Source organism: Actinia tenebrosa, unplaced genomic scaffold (genome assembly GCF_029948245.1).
Source record: "Actinia tenebrosa isolate PJP-AT-01 unplaced genomic scaffold, QUT_ActTen_1.0 PGA_scaffold6__47_contigs__length_16458017, whole genome shotgun sequence".
Lineage (NCBI taxonomy): Eukaryota > Metazoa > Cnidaria > Anthozoa > Actiniaria > Actiniidae > Actinia > Actinia tenebrosa.
The window spans coordinates 5,328,328-5,349,320 of NW_028292583.1; the positions used below are offsets into that span (position 1 = coordinate 5,328,328).

The 20,993-nt window shown below is 43.7% G+C and overlaps 2 protein-coding genes across 2 annotated transcripts in view; one reads left to right on the forward strand and one right to left on the reverse strand.

The window, feature by feature from the left end:
• LOC116287807 (uncharacterized) overlaps positions 1-20,993 on the forward strand; it is a 24,713-nt gene continuing 3,720 nt past the window's right edge. Inside the window, exons 1-7 of the mRNA XM_089039340.1 lie at positions 1-104; positions 274-591; positions 793-969; positions 4,948-5,079; positions 5,313-5,564; positions 5,930-6,027; positions 6,113-6,341. Coding sequence (XP_088895466.1) covers positions 6-104; positions 274-591; positions 793-969; positions 4,948-5,079; positions 5,313-5,564; positions 5,930-6,027; positions 6,113-6,338 — 1,302 coding nt within the window. The 5' untranslated portion in view covers positions 1-5 and the 3' untranslated portion in view covers positions 6,339-6,341. The remainder of the gene's footprint in view (positions 105-273; positions 592-792; positions 970-4,947; positions 5,080-5,312; positions 5,565-5,929; positions 6,028-6,112; positions 6,342-20,993) is intronic.
• LOC148905899 (uncharacterized) lies at positions 969-3,827 on the reverse strand. Its single transcript, XM_089039342.1, has 3 exons — positions 3,418-3,827; positions 2,612-3,201; positions 969-2,412 (listed from the first exon to the last, which is right to left on the reverse strand). Exons 2-3 carry the CDS (start codon positions 3,164-3,166, stop codon positions 2,233-2,235), a joined length of 735 nt encoding a protein of 244 aa, XP_088895468.1. The 5' UTR covers positions 3,167-3,201; positions 3,418-3,827; the 3' UTR covers positions 969-2,232.

The window sequence follows — 20,993 nt, forward strand, 5'->3', positions numbered from 1 at the left end:
CAAACATGTCTGCAAAATTATCCAGAAGATATCTTTCGTTTACTAGAAGGCTAAGGCTCTTAAAACGTTATTCTTCCCATATTACATTTGCTAAGGATGAAGAGGTAGGGTTTTAGGAATTATAGATAGCTCTGTGTCGAAAATTCCGAAAACATTCCCGCGCATTTTGAGCTTTGAAACATCCTGAAACATCATCTCATTCATAGCTAGAAATTTTCCGAAAAATATTTTCTTGAAAACTATCATCAGTTGGTCTTTGACTTTTTAATACAGGATAGTGTTCCAGTCAAAGCATGGGTCCAAGGTGTCCCTGTCGAAGAAGATGCAGCAAAACAACTTAAAGCCATAGCTAGACTACCCATAGTTTATTCACATGTAGCAGCCATGCCTGATGTACACATAGGCAAGGGTGCTTGTGTTGGGTGTGTGGTTCCTACGGTTAATGCAATCATTCCTGCAGCTGTTGGTGTTGATATTGGTTGTGGTATGATGGCTGTCAAGACATCTATGTTAGCTAAACATCTACCTGACTCGCTCAAGGGTCTGCGCACTGCCATAGAGAGTGCAATACCACATGGCAGAACTAATCATGTTAGTATAAAACAATGTTTGTATAATGACTTTAAATGAATGAACTAAATCCCCTTTTAATTAGCCTTTTTTGTCAAATGATTTGACAGAGGTGGGCTCTCGATACTCAAGCTACCCAAGCAGAAGTGGTTGAAATTATTGATATTTGTACCACTCCTAACTCGCATTTGACCAGAAATCTGTTTAATTTTTGTAATCTAGGGTGGAAGTGGTGATGCTGGAGCATGGAGAATGAATGATCTCCCAGAACAAGTCAAGCAAAGCTGGAAAGTACTGTCTGGGGATTATGAATACATATGTCGCCAACAACCATCAACAAAAGCCAAGAATAATATCAATCACTTAGGAACATTGGGAACTGGAAATCACTTTGTTGAGGTATGTCAGGGTTTTCTATTGATTGTTCAAGGTTTTAGTGATTTTATCTTAGACAAAAAACTGTGATTTTATTGCTATGTGATGATCATGACAGCAAGATAATGTTATTTGGCAAGAGACGGTAACCATCAATCAATAAGCCTGAAGCGAAATGACATTTTACCCCCGACTCATACCATAATAGTTTTTAAAATTCTTTCATATTAAAATTTTTGATTCCTTAGAGAATACAGGAACAATAGTCATAATTAAAGAACAAAAGCAGTGTGAAAAGGATTATGGTCTAGAGACGGGGGTAAAACGTCATCTCGCTTCAGGCTTATTTATGTGCTCAATTTAGTTAAGTGACAGTACCCAGTCAATTGCCAATTAACTTGCTCAATCAGCACATACAATAAAAACAATGGTTATCTAATCCATGAGAAAAAGGGTAATTGAGAATAATAATATATGCTTCTCACCAAAATACTCTAGTTTTTGTGAATCATAGTTAATAGCTGCAAATTTATATAGCTATAGGGGCGAAGTAGATAAAGAGTAAGGGAGGATGTGTTCAGTTGATGGAGTTACTACACCTTGTAGTCAGGTCTCTTATGGCAAAATATAGGTCCCATCGTGACAGAAGTGACAAAAGCACCAAATTTGGCAGAGATGTTCCTTAGGATCCACTAAATAATGTTAGAGGGGGAGCCCAACGCAATTCTCACAATTAAGGGGGATTAAGGGGTTTTTAAAATTGATCTTAATTTCGAATTGGGCTACCTGTGGTGGTTTGCAGTTTTCAAGTAAAACAGCTCACAAGAAATGCAGTAGTGACATTAATTGACTGAAACTATTATGCTTACTCATTTCTTCGCATATACATTACATAAGGCTTTTGGATATTTCTTCGCATATACATTACATAAGGCTTTTGAATATATACTAGTTCCCAGTCCCTTCTCGCCAAAGCTTATTGCAATTCACGTTCCCTTTCTCAAATTCGCATTTTGAACCTAAATTACTGCTGTTAGATCGATATATGTTCGCGAAACAAATGTACTTTTAAATAGCGCTAATAGAAACGCCAAGAGATAACTATATTATTTGAATTAAGTTAGGGCTACATAACGGAAACAATGTTCGATCGCTGAAACTCTTCAGATTGTCCCTTAAGCTTGATGCAATTACTTTGTTAGCATTGGCATCTACAAAGGGGGGTACATCCCAAGGAAGCCTTGGCACACTTGCATCTTGTACAGGCACGTTTGCAAGAGCACTTAATCAGTTCACTGCAAGCCTTGGATACTTCGGGAATAGTGATCCATTTCGGAACCCATTTGCAATCAACTTCAAACCACGAGAACTGCCCTGGTGATGGCACAGGTGGCTGTGGCTGATTGCTAACTGTCCAGATACCGGCCTGGTAAACGGTGCGCCGGACATGCTGCAAAAGGACATGGCCTGCAAATAACAACAGTGTCGATGTTATTAAGGATTATTTAAAAAAGGGATTGATCCTAGTTTCATGGAAAGAGGGTGCAGCGGGTTAGTTCAAACTTGTCATTGTGAGTATGTGTCCTGTTAGCGTCCTGGCCCCCTGACTCTTCCTCTCATAAGTGAATTGGAGACAAATTGTGATAAAGAAAAAAGTAATATTTACCTGTGTAGGCGGGAGCTTGTCCATTGCTCTGCTGTTCTTGCAGAATAGCTCCATCCGGGTTAGGTTGATGTCGGATAAGGGACTGAGCTTATCGTACAGGATTACCGTGTATCTCTCGATCTGTTTGAAGAGGGGCGAGTCTGTCGTAAGCTGCATAAATGGCGTTTTGGCAAGCATTTCGAATGTGGGCGTGACTTCTGGAAATATCTCCCATGCCTGCCAGGCTGACTTCTTCCCTTTCCCAAAGAAGCAGGAGGTGGTATCGCATCCAGTTAATGCGTGGAATACAGGCAGGGAAGTAGATCGTGGTTTACCAAGTACAGCACAAATAGAGTTGACGCTGACGAAGCGAAAGTTTCGACCCATACCAAAGGCAAGCCACAGATCAATTTCCGGCTGGATTTCTCTCAGGTCATGAAATTTTCCCACCAAGATGAGTAGGACATCGGTATCCACGGTTCGGACGAGGACAGTTTTCACCTCTTCAACTTGGATGGCGTGAAGGATATGGACCACAACCCTCGTATCTGCCTCCTCGTGAGTACAATCTGTCATAGCGGTTACAGAGCCAATGGAAATCACAGAAGTACCTGGAGAAAAATCATTTCGGTAGTTAACATTTTTTGTGTGATTCCAACATAGGTTATACACATTAGCATGATTGTTACCACTTTTCAATATGTCTTAGTAAGAAAACTGAGGGGGGTCGCTTAGCCGAAAGATTTGTTAGTTAATTTCCTTTGTTGTATTACACATACAGCATATTTTGTTTGAGTATCATAGCTGACATATGTGTTGCATGTTACCTGATGTAACGTGGATTGTCTTCGTTTCTGGCCAGTTATGTCCAGCAACCTTCAACGATAGGAACTGAAACAACTCTTGTTTGTTTAACGGGTCACGCAGGAATGACAACCAGTTGGATGGTAGTTCAGTACCAAACCACTCAGGATCATAGAAATGAGTGACTTTAGACTTACTGGGGTGGACATTTCTTGACAATCTGTAGTAAAACTTCCAGAAAAGTTGAATCCTTTATGCTCAAGTATGTCTCTTCTTACAATTGCGGAAGCCTTGGCCAGTATTGTGGCGTCCTCGGAGAAGTCCCTTTTAATCTTGATTGCATCTTTAACCATGCAATGCTTTCGTGAAAACTATGAAAACATTTTTTCCATCATTTTGCTCTTGTGCATCATGAAACTGATCTAACAATGAATTCTTCAGTCGAGTCTTATTTACAGTCTTATAAACGCCCAAAGCTTCAAGACGAATTATATAAAGTGCAATGCAATTCAGATAGCATAAAAAGAAGCTTGTTTTCCTTAATATAAATCTCAATATGCTCAACCAACTCAATGGATGCTTTCTGAAGAAAACATTCTGAAGAAAAGAGGCATAGACTGATGCAGGTTCATAACAGGAACCAGATGCTCTAAGAGGACATCTTAAATCTTCTGTTGTAGTTGTTTGGCATATGATGCATCGATTCCAAGATATTTCCATTTCCGATTCTGAAATAATTATATTTTCGATTAATTTTAGCTAATTAATTCGAAAAACAACTTAAACTTCAAAGAAAGCCTGTTAAACCAAACTTTTATATATATTGCAATATAAAAATAGCAAGATTACGGCCTTTTAAGAGCAAAATTACTTACAGGTTTTGTAGGTAAGTCTGGGGGCCGCCATCTTGGATTTAGCCAACGGCCGAGTGGGACTGGCCACTAGTGTTTGAAAGAGATGCCGAAAAGTAGCTTTTTTGTTAAGATTTGGGGTTGTAATCGATAGCCATGACAGATAATGCATTCCAATGGGTAGATAGCCTTTTTAAAATTTATTCAAAACGATTTTACATATTTAATGAATATATTTTAAAAAAGAAGCACAGGGAGCCCAATTCGTGAAATTTGAAAAAGTAAATCCTCCGTAATTTCCCTTAAAGGACAATTTACGTTGGGCTCCCCCTCTAAGATTGATAGTACTACCATAAGCTACAACTATGCCAAGTTTGGCACTTGTGTAAGCTCTGTAACGATCAAGACCATAAGAGACCTGACTATTGTTAATAGAAGGGTATTTACTGTAGTAAGTAATGATGAAAAGGTAAATTATACACCGTGAAAAGATGAAAAAACTTACTGACGTTTCGGACGCTAGTCCTTCGTCGGAGGACTAGCATCCGAAACGTCAGTAAGTTTTTTCATCTTTTCACGGTGTATAATTTACCTTTTCATCATTACTGTTTCATTAGAAACACCGACGCAGCTCACACTAGTTTTTAGCTAGTTATATCTTTTTACTGTAGTAAGTACTAATTACTGCTATTGTACTTACAGGTGTGTTTGGATGAGACTGATAGGGTGTGGTTCATGCTTCATTCTGGTTCCCGTGGTCCTGGCAATAGGATAGGATCAATTTATATAGAACTGGCCAAGAATGATATGCTTAAACTGGACAAAAATGCTAAGGTATGTTCACTGTGGTTGGGTTACCTGTGGTAAGCTTTTTGTTCAATGGCCAAAACTGATATGCTTAAACTGGATAAAAGGACTAAGATATCACCACTGTTACCAGCTCTGAATTGGCATGGATGAGAGTGTTGGGTTACCTGTGGTAATGAATCAGAAGGGGAGGGGAGGGTGGGGAAAAGCAAGACAAAAGACTAAACGAATTTTCTTCTGAACGTTTAACAATTCTTTAGATTGATAAGAATCTGGCATACCTGACAGAAGGCACCCCCAACTTTAAAAACTATGTGTTTGCAGTTTCATGGGCACAAAAATATGCCAGGGTTAACAGAGAAATCATGATGGCAAGACTGATTGATGCAGCCAAGCACACCCCTGATATCCCATCATTTACTGTAGAGAGGATGGCTGTCAATTGTCACCATAACTATGTTAATATCGAGACACATTTTGGTAAAACAGTGTACCTTACAAGAAAAGGAGCGGTAAGAAGCATTTTGCAAACTTCCTATTCACCATAGGTTTTTTGGCCATGGATTAGCTGAATATTTTATACATGCCACGAAATCATTCCCAAATTAAACAGAATAGCTTGCACCAGCTGTTCCCATTCCTCACTATCTGCACACGAACAAGTGGTACGTAGGGAGAGCTGAGTAGCACGGCAGGGCCTGCTCAGTCCAGGAAGAATGGGAACATAACAGGAACAGCTAGCTGTGTCTAGAAAAGGAAATAGAGGAGCTGTATGGTGATATTTAAGACAAGTAGAATTAAGGGCAGAGACATCCCTTGTTGTGATCTTATCAGTCCTTCTCCATGTCCTTAGTTGTGTTCTAACTCTCTTCACCAGGTGTCTGCTCAGCAAGATGAGCTTGGTATAATTCCAGGGTCGATGGGAGCCAAGTCATACATTGTGCGGGGTAAAGGAAACCCAGAATCTTTTCACAGGTATCGTAATATACCAGCAACAACAACATGTTTGTGTAGATAAATCCAATAACAATACTTTAAAAAAATTAATGTCTTTTATTAGTTGCAGCCATGGTGCTGGTAGAGTGATGTCAAGAGCCAAGGCCAAAAAGACCTTCACTACTGAAGACCACGTACAGGCTACACAAGGGGTGGAGTGCCGCAAAGATTATGACGTCATCGATGAAACACCAATGGCGTACAAGAACATAGATGACGTCATGGCTGCTCAAAGTGACTTGGTTGATGTTGTGCATACATTGAAGCAAGTACTCTGCGTCAAGGGCTGAAAGGTATTTATTATCTTTGAATAATTCTTAATAATTCTTTCCGGTTGAAATTTTTTTATGACAGCTGTGATAGTTTTTGGGGTGCCGGAAGAAAACAAATGGGTAAACGACTTGGCCGCCATGTTGGATGATAAGATAAAAATACCGCCCAGCAGCAGTTAGGTGGACTCGCGAAACGCCGACAATGCCAAAAATCGCATATCGAAAAACACCAGGGGGGGGGGTGGGGTTTTGGAGGTCGGTTAACCGCCCTACAGGGGGTCTTGCGCGATCGGCCGACAGCGCGAAAGGTTCCTAACTGCTGCTCTGTTGGGGTCGTAAACGGAGGGAAAGATATTCTTTAGATATACGATGCATGAATGTAAGGAGTTCGTTAATGACTTCTGTGTGATTTGTTTAAGGCTTAAAGTTAACGTGCTTAAGCCAGAACTCTTTTGGTGTTGTGGCAAAAAAATGCAGATAGAGGAGGACACGTCAGCACAGTGTTACGAGTGTGGTAAGAATATTCGTAATGCCGTACCAAATGCTACCAGAGAACAGTATTACGCCAATGGAGGTCGTACGAAAACGCCATATAAGAGGTTGAAATACTTCCGAGATTGGATGAGTCATATCCAAGGTTTACATCCGGTATATTTAGACATGCAGAAAATCATGGACAATTTGGAAGAGCCAACCCCACAAAGTCTACGAAAGACATTGAAAAAATTAAAGCTAGGGAAATATTACAAAGCTATTCCCTATCTTTTGTCTGAAATTACCGGTAGGCGTATTCCTCATGTCCCAGATATGCAAAGGGCCGAGTGGTTATTCTGTCGGCTGGATAAGGATATTCCTTATTACCCCGACGTAATTTACGAAATATTTTACAAAATAGACCCCAACCACCCCCTATTAGAATGGATTCCGAGAAGATGAAATGTGCAGTCGAAATCCCCCTACGTTCTTTTCAAAGCAGATGTCTACTGAGCGAGTTTTCTTTGGAGCTCCTCTTTTGCCTCCTGGTAGATCTTTTTGCGAGATTCCTCGGAAAGATCTTTCACGATGGTTTTTTTATTACCCGACTTTAGCTCCCCGTATTTCTTTTCCTCCGCGAGGATCAAAGAAAACTCCGTGTCGTCTATGCGGCGGTCCCGCAGAGCCTGAGACACCAAGTCGGCGATGGTGTTAGCCTTTGCTCTTGCTAGGGCTATATGAGTGTCGTGCTTGGATATCTTACCGGACAATTGCTTCATAATGCCTGTCGTAACGGCGGAAACAATGCCGCAGACAGCTCCAACGCTTGCTAAAGGAACGCCAACGACTATTCCAGGCCCGGTAAGCGAAGTAGCAACGCCAGTGCCTGTTAACGCCACGGACATGGAGCCGGAAGTTATCGCGATTTTATGTAGTATGCTTCGGGCTCTGGCGTACTTTTTCCTGACCTCTTCGTAGTGTTTCGCTTGCCCTTCCAAGTAAGCCAGTATTAAGTTCGCTTTATTCAGACGAAAGTTCTCGGCGCTTAATTCTGTAGGACCTATGGTGGGAACATCTGGGTACAACTGAGGTGCTGAAGGTATAACATCCATTATATACTAATGTACGACGCTTTTGGGAATGACGTATTTAGGAGGAGGACGTATCCGTTTGCATACCATAGTATGCCCAAGACACCGCCACCACACCACAACACCCCTCCTCCCAAGCCGCCAAAGCCCGCACCGCCACCACCACCAAAGCCTAATTTTCCAAAGAATCTACTGGCAACAACGGAGGATTACCCGTTTTACAACAACAAAGGCGGCGCAAATAACTTTGCAAAGATGGTCACTACCCTCGGAATACCCGTGGGCCCTGCGGCTTTCGAAATAAAGATCAGAGACATCTTCAAAGAAACCGCCATGAAACATACCTCAGGAAAAGAAGCCCGTGAATGGTTATCAGGCCCCAACATGCGGTATTGGCCGCAGCAGTTGAACTTTGCTGTTTGGGCTGCCACGAAAGGATGTGGTATAGCCGCGGATATGTTCCATATTCCTTTCCTGCGATTTCACGTCGCTTTTACGATTCGTAGGATATTATTTGAATTAGGAGCGCCGCTTCCTGGCGATAAGATCTTTGACGCGATGGATAATAAATATGACAAAGTCGCATGGGAGAGATTGAAGAATGAATTCAAGCTCACCAACCCTGACTTCCGCAATAAAGAAGGTGCCGCACATGGTTTAGGAGAAACGTACACTTATGCTTCGTATGTCGGAGCCAGCATAGAAACTCCGGGCATGGGCTACCCAAGTCAATGGGAATTCTCCGACCTTGGTGGTAAAGCATCGAGGGGTACTTTAATTTACTTCATAGAAAGCAAAGAGAAATATCCATGGGCGCCTTTCTTTGCCGCGAAAGGTATTGGCCTGAAGAACCAAGCAAGGATTAACCGAAGTATTGAAGCCTTCGTCTATTGCGTCCTTGGCGCCCAAGTTAGCACCCGCAGCCCTATCGTGAGTGCCTCCGGTGCGTCACAGGAAACCCAACAAGTATTCCTCGTTCTCTTCGAAAGCGCTGTTATCGAGAATGAGATTTCTAAGTCAGTTCAAAGATATCAACTTGCGGTGCAGCAATCAAAGGTTAGACTGGATTATGCCTTGAGTCCTGGTTGTTGGTTAATGCCAAGTAATTTGGTCATCAACGCCGATTCCGTCGTGGGTTACAACAACAAACTTCAACGAGCTACTAAGGATATGAAGTTTGGGGTGAATGACGTGAACTCTGACACTCTTAGGAACATTCCCCATTTCGTGGAGAAGCCAAAGAAGGAGCACGTAGAAAAACCATCAAAGAAGGCGCATGTAGAAAAGCCACCAAAGAAACCAGTAAAGAAGGTTACCGAGGAATATGACCATAACTTACTAAAAGCCGGCTTAGCAGCTGCAAGCATTGGTCTGAGCTATTATATATGGCGATGAACAACCCCTACGTAGCTGGAGTAGATTGTGCTTATACGACTTACACAGGCGAGAAAAAATACACCCAGAGCTCTTGGGTTGATGTCACGGGGATGTCCGTGAATTTGAACTACTCAGGGAAAGAAGTTAATCCTTTGTAGTATTTGCATTGGCACGAGTAGCCACGCCAACGTGGGCTTTAGGTTCCTGGATGAGAATGGCGTACTGCAGCCTATGAGAAATAAGACAAACAACAGGGAGCCTACGCATTTCTCCGTAGAGCCCAACCCCGGCAGCGCCGAAAATCTATCGGTTTGGACTTTCCACATGGTTGCTGATTGCCATGGGAAGGTAAAGCTGCAAATGAGAGTAGACGACACGGGCGTAGTAACGATAAATAGCATACATGACCAAAGAGATCGACCTTATAATCACGCTACCATTAGCACTCTTACGGTGCTTAGCCTTTAGAAGCAAATTTATTCCCTGAAATATATGAACCCGCACGCAAAGGAAGATTGGTTTCTCCATTACCTGGAGGAAAAGGAGTACGTGGGCGACAAGTGGCAAGACGCCGGATTGTGGGTGGAGGTTGGAGGCCTGGGATTGATCATGTGCACTATTTGTATTTCGGCGGGGTACTCATGCAATGCCGGTTTTAGGATCGTTGATGAGAATAACCACCCATTACCGCCATACAGGGTAAAAAGTAATACCGGACATCCAGTTCATTTTTCGTCGGAGCCCGTTCCTCCGCAAACGGAAGACATGACTCCGGTAACTTTCCATATGATAGCTAATTGCCAATATGCGAAGCTTCAAGTTCGCCCCAGCGATGTCGGCCGCATACGAATAAATGCCGCCCCGACCGTTAACCCTTCGACGGATGCTATTTGGAATCATAAGCCCATTAGCACCATGAGCGTGCTGCCGCTAGTTCCGCATTATCAAGGCGGTGCGAATACTATCTTTACTTATCCCCAGTCGAGAACGCCTCGGGCGACCGACGACGATAAGCCACCAGTAATACACAAGGATAAGATTAAGCCTTCATCTTCTTCAGGAGTACCACTCCAATAGCTACTACGAGGATCCAAATGTTATTCCCCACAAACTTCAACAGTTCTCCGCCGGCCCTAAGTGCCAAGGAAACAACCGAACCCAGCAGCCCAGGAAGGCCGGCTGCCATCTTTTTTCCCAAGTCCGTCAGCCCATTGCCTAATTTCTTTACGCCCGCGCCCGTAGCCTTAAGCGCATTAAGGATAACTCCTACTACGCTCGAAATAGCAACCGCAAATGCCAGTGGAACGCCATATTCCAAAAGGGCTCTTTTTATCTTTTCCTTGGTGGTAAGCCCCAGCTCCTTTTCCTTACCTTCTATTTGCGTTTGTAATTCCGCCAGTCTTTCCTGAAGGGTTTCTACTTCCTTTTGGGCTGCCTCCCTTTCTTCTTCAGGGCGAGTTTGATCTTCGATTATTACTCGCTGTCGATCTATTTCGTACTCCAAGTCTTCGACGGCCTGTCGAAGTTGCCGTATTTGTTCCTCCGCCACTGCCTTGTCCACCATCAATTGCCTTTCTCTGTCAACAGACTCCATTAATTCTTGTCCTAAGCGCTGTAGTTCCGTGTCTTTTCCCGCCGCTTCATTCAAAGCAGCCCTTAGCTGATTCCTTGCGTCGCTTTTTTCGTCCAACGCCTTAGAAAGTCTATTCCTAAAGTCTACGATTTCGTCGGCATGGCTCTTAGTAGTTAGTTCATTTCGTTTAATGAATTCGTCTTCCAATTCTCTTATACGTTCCTGCAATGCTTGGTTTTCCTCTTGGACGGCTTCGAAGCGACTGACGATACCGCCTTCTTTCTTGGTTACGTAGTCGAGTTGTCGCGTAAGGTCATCGATGGTTATGTTATTTTCCTGTATTTCCTTCTTAAGTGCTTCCTTTTCAGCAGTCTCGTCGCTCCCCAATTGGCTAAGTCTTTCTTGACGCTCCTCTTGCAGTCTGATTGCGGATCTGAGGGCATCTTCGCTACCCGGCAGTGAAAGGCGACTAACAAAGGCCTCCCTGGCAACTTCTGTTTCCTCTTGAGTCAAAGTGCTTAGCATCGTCAAGTTGGGCGTTCCAAGCGCATTTGTGACTCCTTTTGGAAGCTGGTTGTTAAGCAGGCTGGAATTCTTCCTTTGATACAGGTTGTGCCATTTTTCCCTACCCGATTCTCTAACTTGAACCTGCCCTTTGTCTCCTATTTGGAAGTCTAAGAGAGCCAGGTTTATGTTTGGGTATCGCTCCCTTAGGTCCTCGATGATGTTCGCTATTAAGTCCGACCGCACGCCAAGGGATTCCATTTGTAAGTATTCTGGAATGGGCGTGTGGGGGTTCTTAGACTTGAATTTATCTCTCAAAGAACGCATAGCATCGCGGGCCCTGACGCCATACTTGTTCAGCAATTTCTCAAAAAGGCCTCGGGGGTCTACATTGTCATCAGGAAGCAGGGTTTCATATTCTTCGTCATTAATATCAACTTGACCTTCTTCGGTAAGGGGATCAAAATCCGTTCCTTCTACTTCCATTATATATGATAAGCTCAAAGTTAAATCCCAACGTATTACCTAAGCAGGTTGGCGGGCTGAAAGCAGAACGCACCTTTCACCGGGTCACATTCACGCCCAGCAGCGCAAAGCCTGGAGAAACGCTGTATGTGGGCGTTCCCCGCCTAACGGATAACCTAGTATTGGTTCCTGGCACCCTGGCGTTAAGGTTTGACCTAGCAATACAACCAAGCACCAAGGACAAGCGCTATACCGTCAATAATGTGGGTAGGAACCTCGTCTCTAAGATGAGAATCAAGTTTGCCGGGGAATCCCTCTTGGATTTGAATAGGTACGACCTGTACACCACGTATAAAGATTTATGGTTGACGGCCTTTGACCGTGAGCAGAAGATAGAGCAGGGAATCGGAAGCGTTATCCTACGTCAGCTTCGCAGCGAGACTAACCCCGCGCCTACGGACTCCGGTGAAGCAACCGCAGTAGCAGACGCAACAAGGGTAGTAACTGCGTACGGTAGCAAGTACGTCATACCATTAGACTTTGAAGTAATTACGAACCATGGTGTGTATTACCCCAGGCAGCTTGCCGAACTGCAGTTTGAAGTAACCTTGGCGGACACTACGAACGTCATTGGAGGCATGGACAGCGCAATTAGCGGGGCTGTTGATCCTTATTCTATCACTAATCTAGAATTACAGTACGAGACCGTGTACAGCGAAGAGCTGGCCCGTAGCGCCGGCATGGAATACAGCTCCGGAAAGGCATTCCTTTACGACCACGTAGTGATGTATAAGACGTTCAGTTTCTTGGATAAGACGGATGAGGTTATCAACCAAAGCATTAACCTCCCCCGAAGAAGTCTCACGGGGTTAATGCTGGTGTTTGCCAAACCCTACGAAGCCGGTAAGCGCGACTCCGAGGCCTTTCACAACCCCAACATTACTAACGTCGGCGTGAATATCAACGGCGTTCCAAACAAGGTCTACTCCCAGGGAATAAAGCCCGCAGACGTCTACAGAGAGGCAAAGCGTAAGTTTGGCGACCAAATTGGCCCTGAGGAATTCTTTAAGGACAAATATGCGTTATGGATTGATATGCGCACCATTAACGACGAAGACCTACATGGTCAGGGTTTACGTCTAGTAAATACGCAGGATGGCATAACATTGGAGATCAAGCGCACCAAGAACACCAGTGCCGGCGACGGCGATAAGATAAACTGCTACGTCTTCGTCGTCTCAGACGCGCAACTGAGCGTAGAAATGAACCAACTTAAAAGTGTTGCATATTAGGGTTAAATATTCCTTAGATATACAATGCTTCGCGTATTCGAAAACAACGACACCAAACTGCAATGCATAGTGCAAGGCGAAACTTTGTACTTTAAGGGAAAAGAGGTGGCAGCTGCATTAGGATATGAAAAAACGAGAAACGCAATCAGGGAGCACGTTTCTGAGAAATACCAGAAAAGGTCGAGTGAGTTAGGAAGGGCCCTAAAACAGGGCGCTTCTATGCACCCACATTCTGTGTTCATATCTGAGCCAGGTTTGTATGAACTGATATTTAGCTCTAAGTTACCCCAAGCCGTTAAGTTTCGCGATTGGGTCTTCGAAGAAGTCCTACCCGCGCTAAGGAAAACAGGTAAGTATGAAAGGCGCTTCGACGGTCCAAACAAGTTAGTATTCAAAATAGAAGATGAGTTTGACCTGCATAAAAAGGTGGTGGACTACATCCGCAAGTTTTACCCCCAAATGCTCATAGCCCCTGGTCTAGGTGAACTGCAGGACTCGGACAGCAAACGTATAAAGTGCTGGCAGAAAGGATATCAACGCGGTCAACCCGACTTAATGATCTTGAATGCGCATACGCATTACTGTGGATTCTGCATAGAGCTAAAGACTCCAAAAGGCAATGGCAGGTTATCTGAGGATCAGCAACTGCTCTTACAGAGGTATGAAGAAAACGGCTATAAGGTGCTCGTAAGCAGCGACTACGATGTCATTTGCAGGGAGATCACTGCATATGCTGAACACCTACGAATTCCCTGCAGGTGGTGTTGTAAGGGCTTTAAAACCTCGGAGACTTTGGCAACACACTTAAAGATATTTCATAGAATATATGGACAAGGATAAATTTAACGAGTTAAAGTTTATACAAACGCACTGGAGGGATTTGCAGGTGGGGGAGATTTACGAGATAAAGAATTACGTGGTCTTTGAAGACTTGGACCGCCTGCGTTTGGTCTTAAAGAATAAAAAAAGAACATACACCCTTTGGGCGCCCGATAGGATAAGGTACGCCATCGAAGGGCAGGACGTTACCCATGTTATGAGTCATGGTAAAAAGGATGGCAGGTGGGTATTTGACGTAGTCAAGTATGAGCCCGAGAGTCCTCTGCATTCGTAATGTCTGCTAAAGTCCGCTGCTCCGCGGAGCACCAATGGGATCCTCCAAGAAATACCTTGCCGCAATGAAGGCAGGTGTATTTTTTACGCGGTGCAGGAGTGGGCGTAATGCAATCGGCTGGTAGTTCGCACGTAATACAGTCCATATATTGAAAGGGTGATTAGGAATCGCCACAAAGTAGGCTAGCATATACCTTTAAAAGGGGTTCTTATTTTTCTTAATAATAATAAATAAAAATAAGAATGGGGTTTGAGACTCTTTGCGCAAACCCCATTCTAAAAGGGTCTCAGAATGTTGAGTATAAGGTTGTTATATTGTTAAGGACGCTTATTTGTCGAGGCAGTTGAAGATATGTTCCTCTTCTCTGATGCAACCACAACGATCGCACTCCTGCCTCCAATACTCCCTTTTAGTCCACGGAACGCCTTCTGCGCGTTCGAAAGAGGGGTAAGTACGGACTATCTTCTTATGGTAATCTATGCGATTCCTTAAGTAATCCTCTTTATGCGGGCAGCGACTCATCATATCCGCACATTGGTAGCAATCCACGCCTTCTAAGTCGTAGCTCCCAAAGAGAAATCGATAGTTGACTTCATGTGTTTTCCGATGCGTCTGTAAACGTTGACGACTGCTTAGTATCTTATTACAGAAACTACACTGTCTGCTTTGTTCACAGACGCCCCTTTTCAGGTGCTCGGAGGTGTTAGGAAATTCCTTATTACAGCCCTTACAAAGCCCACAAATGCGTTTATCCTGATGTTGTCGCATCTTTTGAACGGTGCTGAATTCTTTACCACAATCCTTACAAACTTTACTAATTGGTTTCTTTGTGCAAACGCCACGACGAACGTGGTATTGTAGTCTTTGCTTGGTGCTGAACACCTTTTTACACATTGAACAGTTCATTTATACTTAAGTGTATCTTAACCACAATATAACGTATTTTTAACTTTATTGTTAACATTCTGCAGTGTCTTTTAAAACAGGTCTACGGGAGCATAAGCTGCGTTTAAAAGACACTTCATAATGTTAAAGATAAGGTTATCATATTGTTAAGTATGTCTGCATGCTGCTTTAAAAGACACCTCAGAATGTTAAGTATAAGGTTGTTACTTCTAAGAAAGAAAGATGTCTTAGAATGTTAAAGATAAGGTTGTTAAATTGTTAAGGATTATACGTATGCTGCTTTAAAAGACACTTCAGAATGTTAAAGATAAGGTTGTTAAATCGTTAAAGATATACGTATGAGTCATTTAAAAGATGTCTTAGAATGTTAAAGATAAGGTTGTTAAATTGTTAAGCATGTCTGCACGTGCTGCTTTAAAAGACACTTCAGAATGTTAAAGATAAGGTTATCATATTGTTAAAGACTATTATCTCTTCTTTTTTTTTAAGAAAAGAAATATCCTTATCCTTAGGTATATTTTCTTAAAAGAAGAAATGATAGTCTTTAACAATTTAACAACCTTATAGTTAACATTCTAAGGTGTCTTTTAAACAGCACACGCAGTATATCTTTAACAATTTAACAACCATACACTTAACATTCTAAGACATCTTTTAAAGCAGCATGCAAGACATCCTTAACAACCTTATCTTTAACATTCTAAGGTGTCTTTTAAATGACTCATACGTATAATCCTTAACAATTTAACAACCATACACTTAACATTCTAAGACAACTTTTAAAGCAGCATGCATATGTCTTTAACAATATAACAACCTTATCTTTAACATTCTAAGACATCTTTTTTTCTTAGAAGTAACATCCTTAACAATTTAACAACCTTATACTTAACATTCTGAGGTGTCTTTTAAACGACTCTACAGCGGATATCGCATAAAGTCCTTAATGCTTTCTTTCGCCCAACCGGCCATCGTCAACAAGGCACCAAACCGTTCTGCGCGCTTCAGGCTGCACATTTCATCATACAATTCCTGCACACGCTCCCGCAGCCGATCGATCTCCTCCCTTTGCATTTCTATGGTGTCTCTTTTATCTTTTGCGTCGGCGGCAATCCTTCTTACTGCTTCCACTGGGTCCATCGTATATATAATGGATCCGAACCATATTCCTTGCAATGCTCTGATAGTAGGACCCACCGGCTGCGGAAAGACCCAGTTCGTGGTAGAGCAGCTATTAGGACCCTTTAGATACCGTTTCGACTATATTGTGCTATTATGCCCCACCTACGTGAATAACCGCACCTGGGAAGGCATAGGAGTGAAAGATGACGACTTCTTTGTGGATATCTTAGACCCTAACGAGTTATCCAGCCATTTGAAGTTTTGGCACAAACAATTCCCTAAAGATACGCAGACTTTACTCATATTGGATGACATTGCCTGTGGGGATGACGTAAAAAGACGCACTTCCGAGCTCGTTAAACTCGCCTTCAGCGGTAGACATGACAATATCAGCGTTTGGTTGCTTTCCCAGCAGCTTACCAGCGTCTCTAAGCCTTTTAGGGAAAACATAGGTTCACTTGTCGTATTTTATACTCCGAGCCGGAGTGACCTGGAAACCATCTTAAGCGACTATGGGGGTGAGATATCCAAGGAACAGTTACACGAATACATGCGACATTTAAAGACGCACCAACATTCCAAAATGATCTTCTCTTTGAGGTTTCCGTATTCCATTAACATATATGGAGATTGAGCAGTTGATAGATGAAGTCCCCACGCAGCTAGATGAAAGTAACCTTAAGGAACAACTTAACATCCTTGTGTCTTCGGGGAAGTGCAAAGAAATGATAGGCAAGGAACTTACCCATGAGCAGGTTAATAAGTTGTCAGAAGAGGAAGTCAAAAAGTTCCATAAGAGGTACGAGGCTGCCCTTGCAAGTAAGACCACGGACGCCGTAGCAGACTCCGCTATCCGACTTGCCACTAAGTTGCTTGGACTTGCGCTGCCCATAGACGACGTGGAGCAACTACGGAAGGACATTAGCGAGGACTATGTCATATCCCAAGAACTCAAGATAACCTGTGGGTGGTTGTCTTTGAAGTGCGGTAAGTTAATGGCAGTCGCCTCTGTGGCTTTGCACGTAGCTCAGCATGTCGACTTGAAGGAACTTGCGGGCACCTTTGGTGCCTCTTGGAAGGACTTCAAGAAGGACAGAGAAGTCGAAAAGGTCTTCCAGGCAGCACTTACTGAGGTACCTGATCAAGTCGCCTTAAGTACTTAGTCAAGTCATTCTCAAGTACTTAGTCAAGTCGTCCTTAAGTCATTCTCAAGTACTTAGTCAAGTCGCCTCAAGTACTTAGTCAAGTCATTCTCAAGTACTTAGTCAAGTTATCCTTAAGTCATTCTCAAGTACTTAGTCAAGTTATCCTTAAGTCATTCTCAAGTACTTAGTCAAGTTATCCTTAAGTCATTCTCAAGTACTTAGTCAAGTTACTTATCAAGTCCTTCAAGTCCTTAGATATAAATGAGTGAACCAGAGTCGAAGGTAGAGCAGCCCGAGCAAAAGATTACCAAGGCTAAATCTCCAGGCAGAGTCGCTGCCGGAAAGAAGCTCGCGGAGATGAACAGGAAGAACAAAGCAAAGAAAGAGGAAAAGGTGGAAGAGAAAGAAGAGGAATCCTTTTGGAATCCCGGCTACGTCATTGGCGCGATAGGAATTGCTATAGCAGCAGGCAGCCTTTACTTACAATGGCGGGCTACGAAGCCAAGAGTAAAGTGGGAGGCCGCAACATATCGCGCACCCGTGGAGGTTAGAAAAAGTAAGATCCCTGAAATGGAGTAACCTTCTCGCTTTGTAATATAATGTCAACCAAATTAATTGACGCCGTCCAAGAAGCTGCTATCACAACCTCCATCATCGCCGGTATTGGCTGGGTAGGTAAGAAAGTCCTAAAGGAGGACCTTACTGAGGACCCAAGTAAAAATCTGAGTAACTTTGCTAAGATGACCGCTGCCGTATGCGGGGCTATCATGCTAAGAAATTACCTACAGAAGGAAAAGTACCTGCCTAACATATAATGGTTAGCTTAGTCGCAGGTGGAGTTATTGCAGCTTTAGCATTCACTGGAGCTAATTATGGTGGTAGATATCTGGATAAATTAGTTAGCGGTGATAAAAACGCAGAATCTAACGCCGAAAGGAAGAGGCACGACTTAGCGCTGGAGAAATATCAGCGAGACGTGGAGGCTTGGAATGAAAAAAGACAAGCTTACAGGGATTGGTTGGACAAGAACTACCAAGACAAAATGCAGGCGGATAAGAACTTCGAAAACACAGACTACGCCTTCAAACTCTATGCGCAGGCGCACCCCGACTTTAGAATGAGAAAGCCTCAGTTTAAGAATTACTATCAGCCTTCTAAGAAACAAAAAGACAATGAATTGGTCTTTGTAGGAGTCGCAGGGCTGGCGGGAGGCGTAGCTTTGGCGTATCTAATATAATGATCGTCTTTTTGGAAAGCGACAAGAATGACTTTACCACTTACTTGAATCCCCCCATTAAAGCCCATAAGGTTCGGCTCATAAGTTGCTCTTTGTACAATTCTTGGTATAACCTGATTAGGGGCATAGTCACTGAGCATACAGGAGGATCTAACTATCAAGCCGTATTGCTGCCCGATGGACATTATACACCAATCACACTGGCCAAGGAATTAGCAAAACACGGTTATACTCTCACCACAGGATTGCCGCACGAAATGACCCTCAAACATAATATGTCAAATTATTCAATGACTTTTGGAAAGTCTGACCCATTGGGATCTTTATTATGTGCCTCAGGCAAGACGATTACCAACACAGCCATACCTGTGAAATGGAAAGTCGCATCCTCTTACGAAGTCTATTGCGACTTGGTTCATAGTTACAACAATGGAGAAAAGTCTTCTCTTATGTCCAAGTTTCTACCTAAGGGTAATCCATTTGACCTGGTAGAATACACTCCCATTTCTTTAAGCTATGATTTGTCTAATTTGGTAGAAAGCATAAACATCACCATTAAGGTGGACGGAAAGACGGTGGATTTTAACGGACGTAAGATCAATCTTGTCCTGGAATTCATATAATGGGCCGCGTAGAGGACAAACTCAAAAGGATTTACTATGGGCCCGAAGGCTATTGGAGAGGAGCGTCGGCTATCAAGAAACTCGCGACCGCGGCCAGGGTATCAGAAGAAACGGCTAAGAACTGGCTAAGAAAACAAACCCTCTGGCAGGTTTATCTTCCCGTGCCCAAGTACATCCCCAGGCCCAGCTTTACCGTAAATACCCCCAATGAAGTTCATCAGGCGGATTTGCTTTTCTTACCGCACGACAAGGTGAGAAGAAAGACCTATAGATACGCTTTGACCGTAGTTGATATCGCAAGCAGATACAAGGACGCCGAACCCATAAGCAGCAAGGATTCTGGGGAAGTCGCAGAAGCCCTAGGTAGGATTTATAAGCGCGTTTTGAAATGGCCCAAGCTGCTGCAAGTGGATGCGGGGACAGAGTTCATGGGCGTGGTTACTAAGACCCTGAAAGACCACGACACTAAAATTAGGAGAGCTGAAGCTGAGTATCACAGGGGTCAGAGCATCGTCGAAAGATTCAATAAAACCCTGGCCGAGCGTCTCTTTGGGTACCAGTATTGGAAAGAGCTGGAAGATCCCTCCAAACGCAACAGGGAATGGACTCAGAGGCTCCCCCAGGTCGTCGCGGCTTTGAACAACGAGGCGGCCAGGGCTACGGGAATGAAACCCAAGGATGCCATAAAAACGAAACACGTGGAGCACAAGTCCTACGTCAGAAGTTCGAGGGCGGTCGGACTGAAGGAAAAAAAGCTACCCCGCAACATAGTGGTCAGATACCTCTATCAGCCGGGGGAACTCGAAGGTGGCAGTAAGAGAGCCACGGATCCTAACTGGTCTTTGGAAACGTATGAGATTTCGAAGTCCGTCACCAAGGAAGGGCAACCCGTGTTGTATTACCTAGATGGCCCAAGTCGCGGATTTGTTAAGGAAGAGCTGCTCATGGTCCCCAAAGACTCAGAGTAGTGCTGCTCCACGCGCCCGATTGCACTCTAGGCATGTCAGTCTTACGTTGCCTCTGCAATGCCCGCGCTTATTATTTATACGATCCACGGAGAACTGCTGATCGTCATTTGGGTCAAACCTCCATAGTAGAGGTATGTTACACTTGGCACACCGTGCCCCTTCCTTATAGACGTCGTCCACGCATAGGTCGAACGTCATATTTTTTTCTTCGTCGTGTCTTTTGTAGCGAAGGAGTTTCTTAGCAATGTTCTCCTTTGCTATATCTTCTGGCGTTTTATCGTAACGCAATTGCGGACCCCAAGCCCTCCGCAACTGTTTGGCATGCTCCACACGGCTCACAGCGGTATATATCAAATTACTCCAACATAACCGCTGGTCTATGATCCATAAGGTTTCTTTTATGGTAAGCCCTTGCGCGCTGTGGACTGTCATACAATATCCCAAACGCCAATCTGGATGGGAGGTTATTTTTTCAACCTTTCCCATAGGCACCCAGACTTTATCATGAGTTACCGCGTTTCGCAGTTGGACGTCGGTGCCCGGCACCCACACGTCTCTCTTCTGCATGCGGGTATCGTGGGGCTTGTAGCAAACGGGCACCAAATGGCCAGGGAATCTTTCGCGGTGTACGCTTAACAAATCTTTCTGTATTCGCGATTGTGCTGCGCGCTTGCTGCTCAACACCAAATCCTCTGGATGCCACGCGCAAAGGAAGTCCTCGTAAGACTTCGCTCGGATGCGTTTACGCAGCGTCTTGTTTTGCTCGGCATCACTGAGGCCCC

Bases quoted from the DNA above. Each gene is read 5' to 3' on its own strand.
- LOC148905899 (XM_089039342.1), bottom strand. From the start codon at position 3,166: ATGACAGATTGTACTCACGAGGAGGCAGATACGAGGGTTGTGGTCCAT. The intron at 2,413-2,611 runs GTAAATATTACT...TGTTATTTGCAG, and splicing joins ACAAGCTCCCGCCTACACAG to GCCATGTCCTTTTGCAGCAT.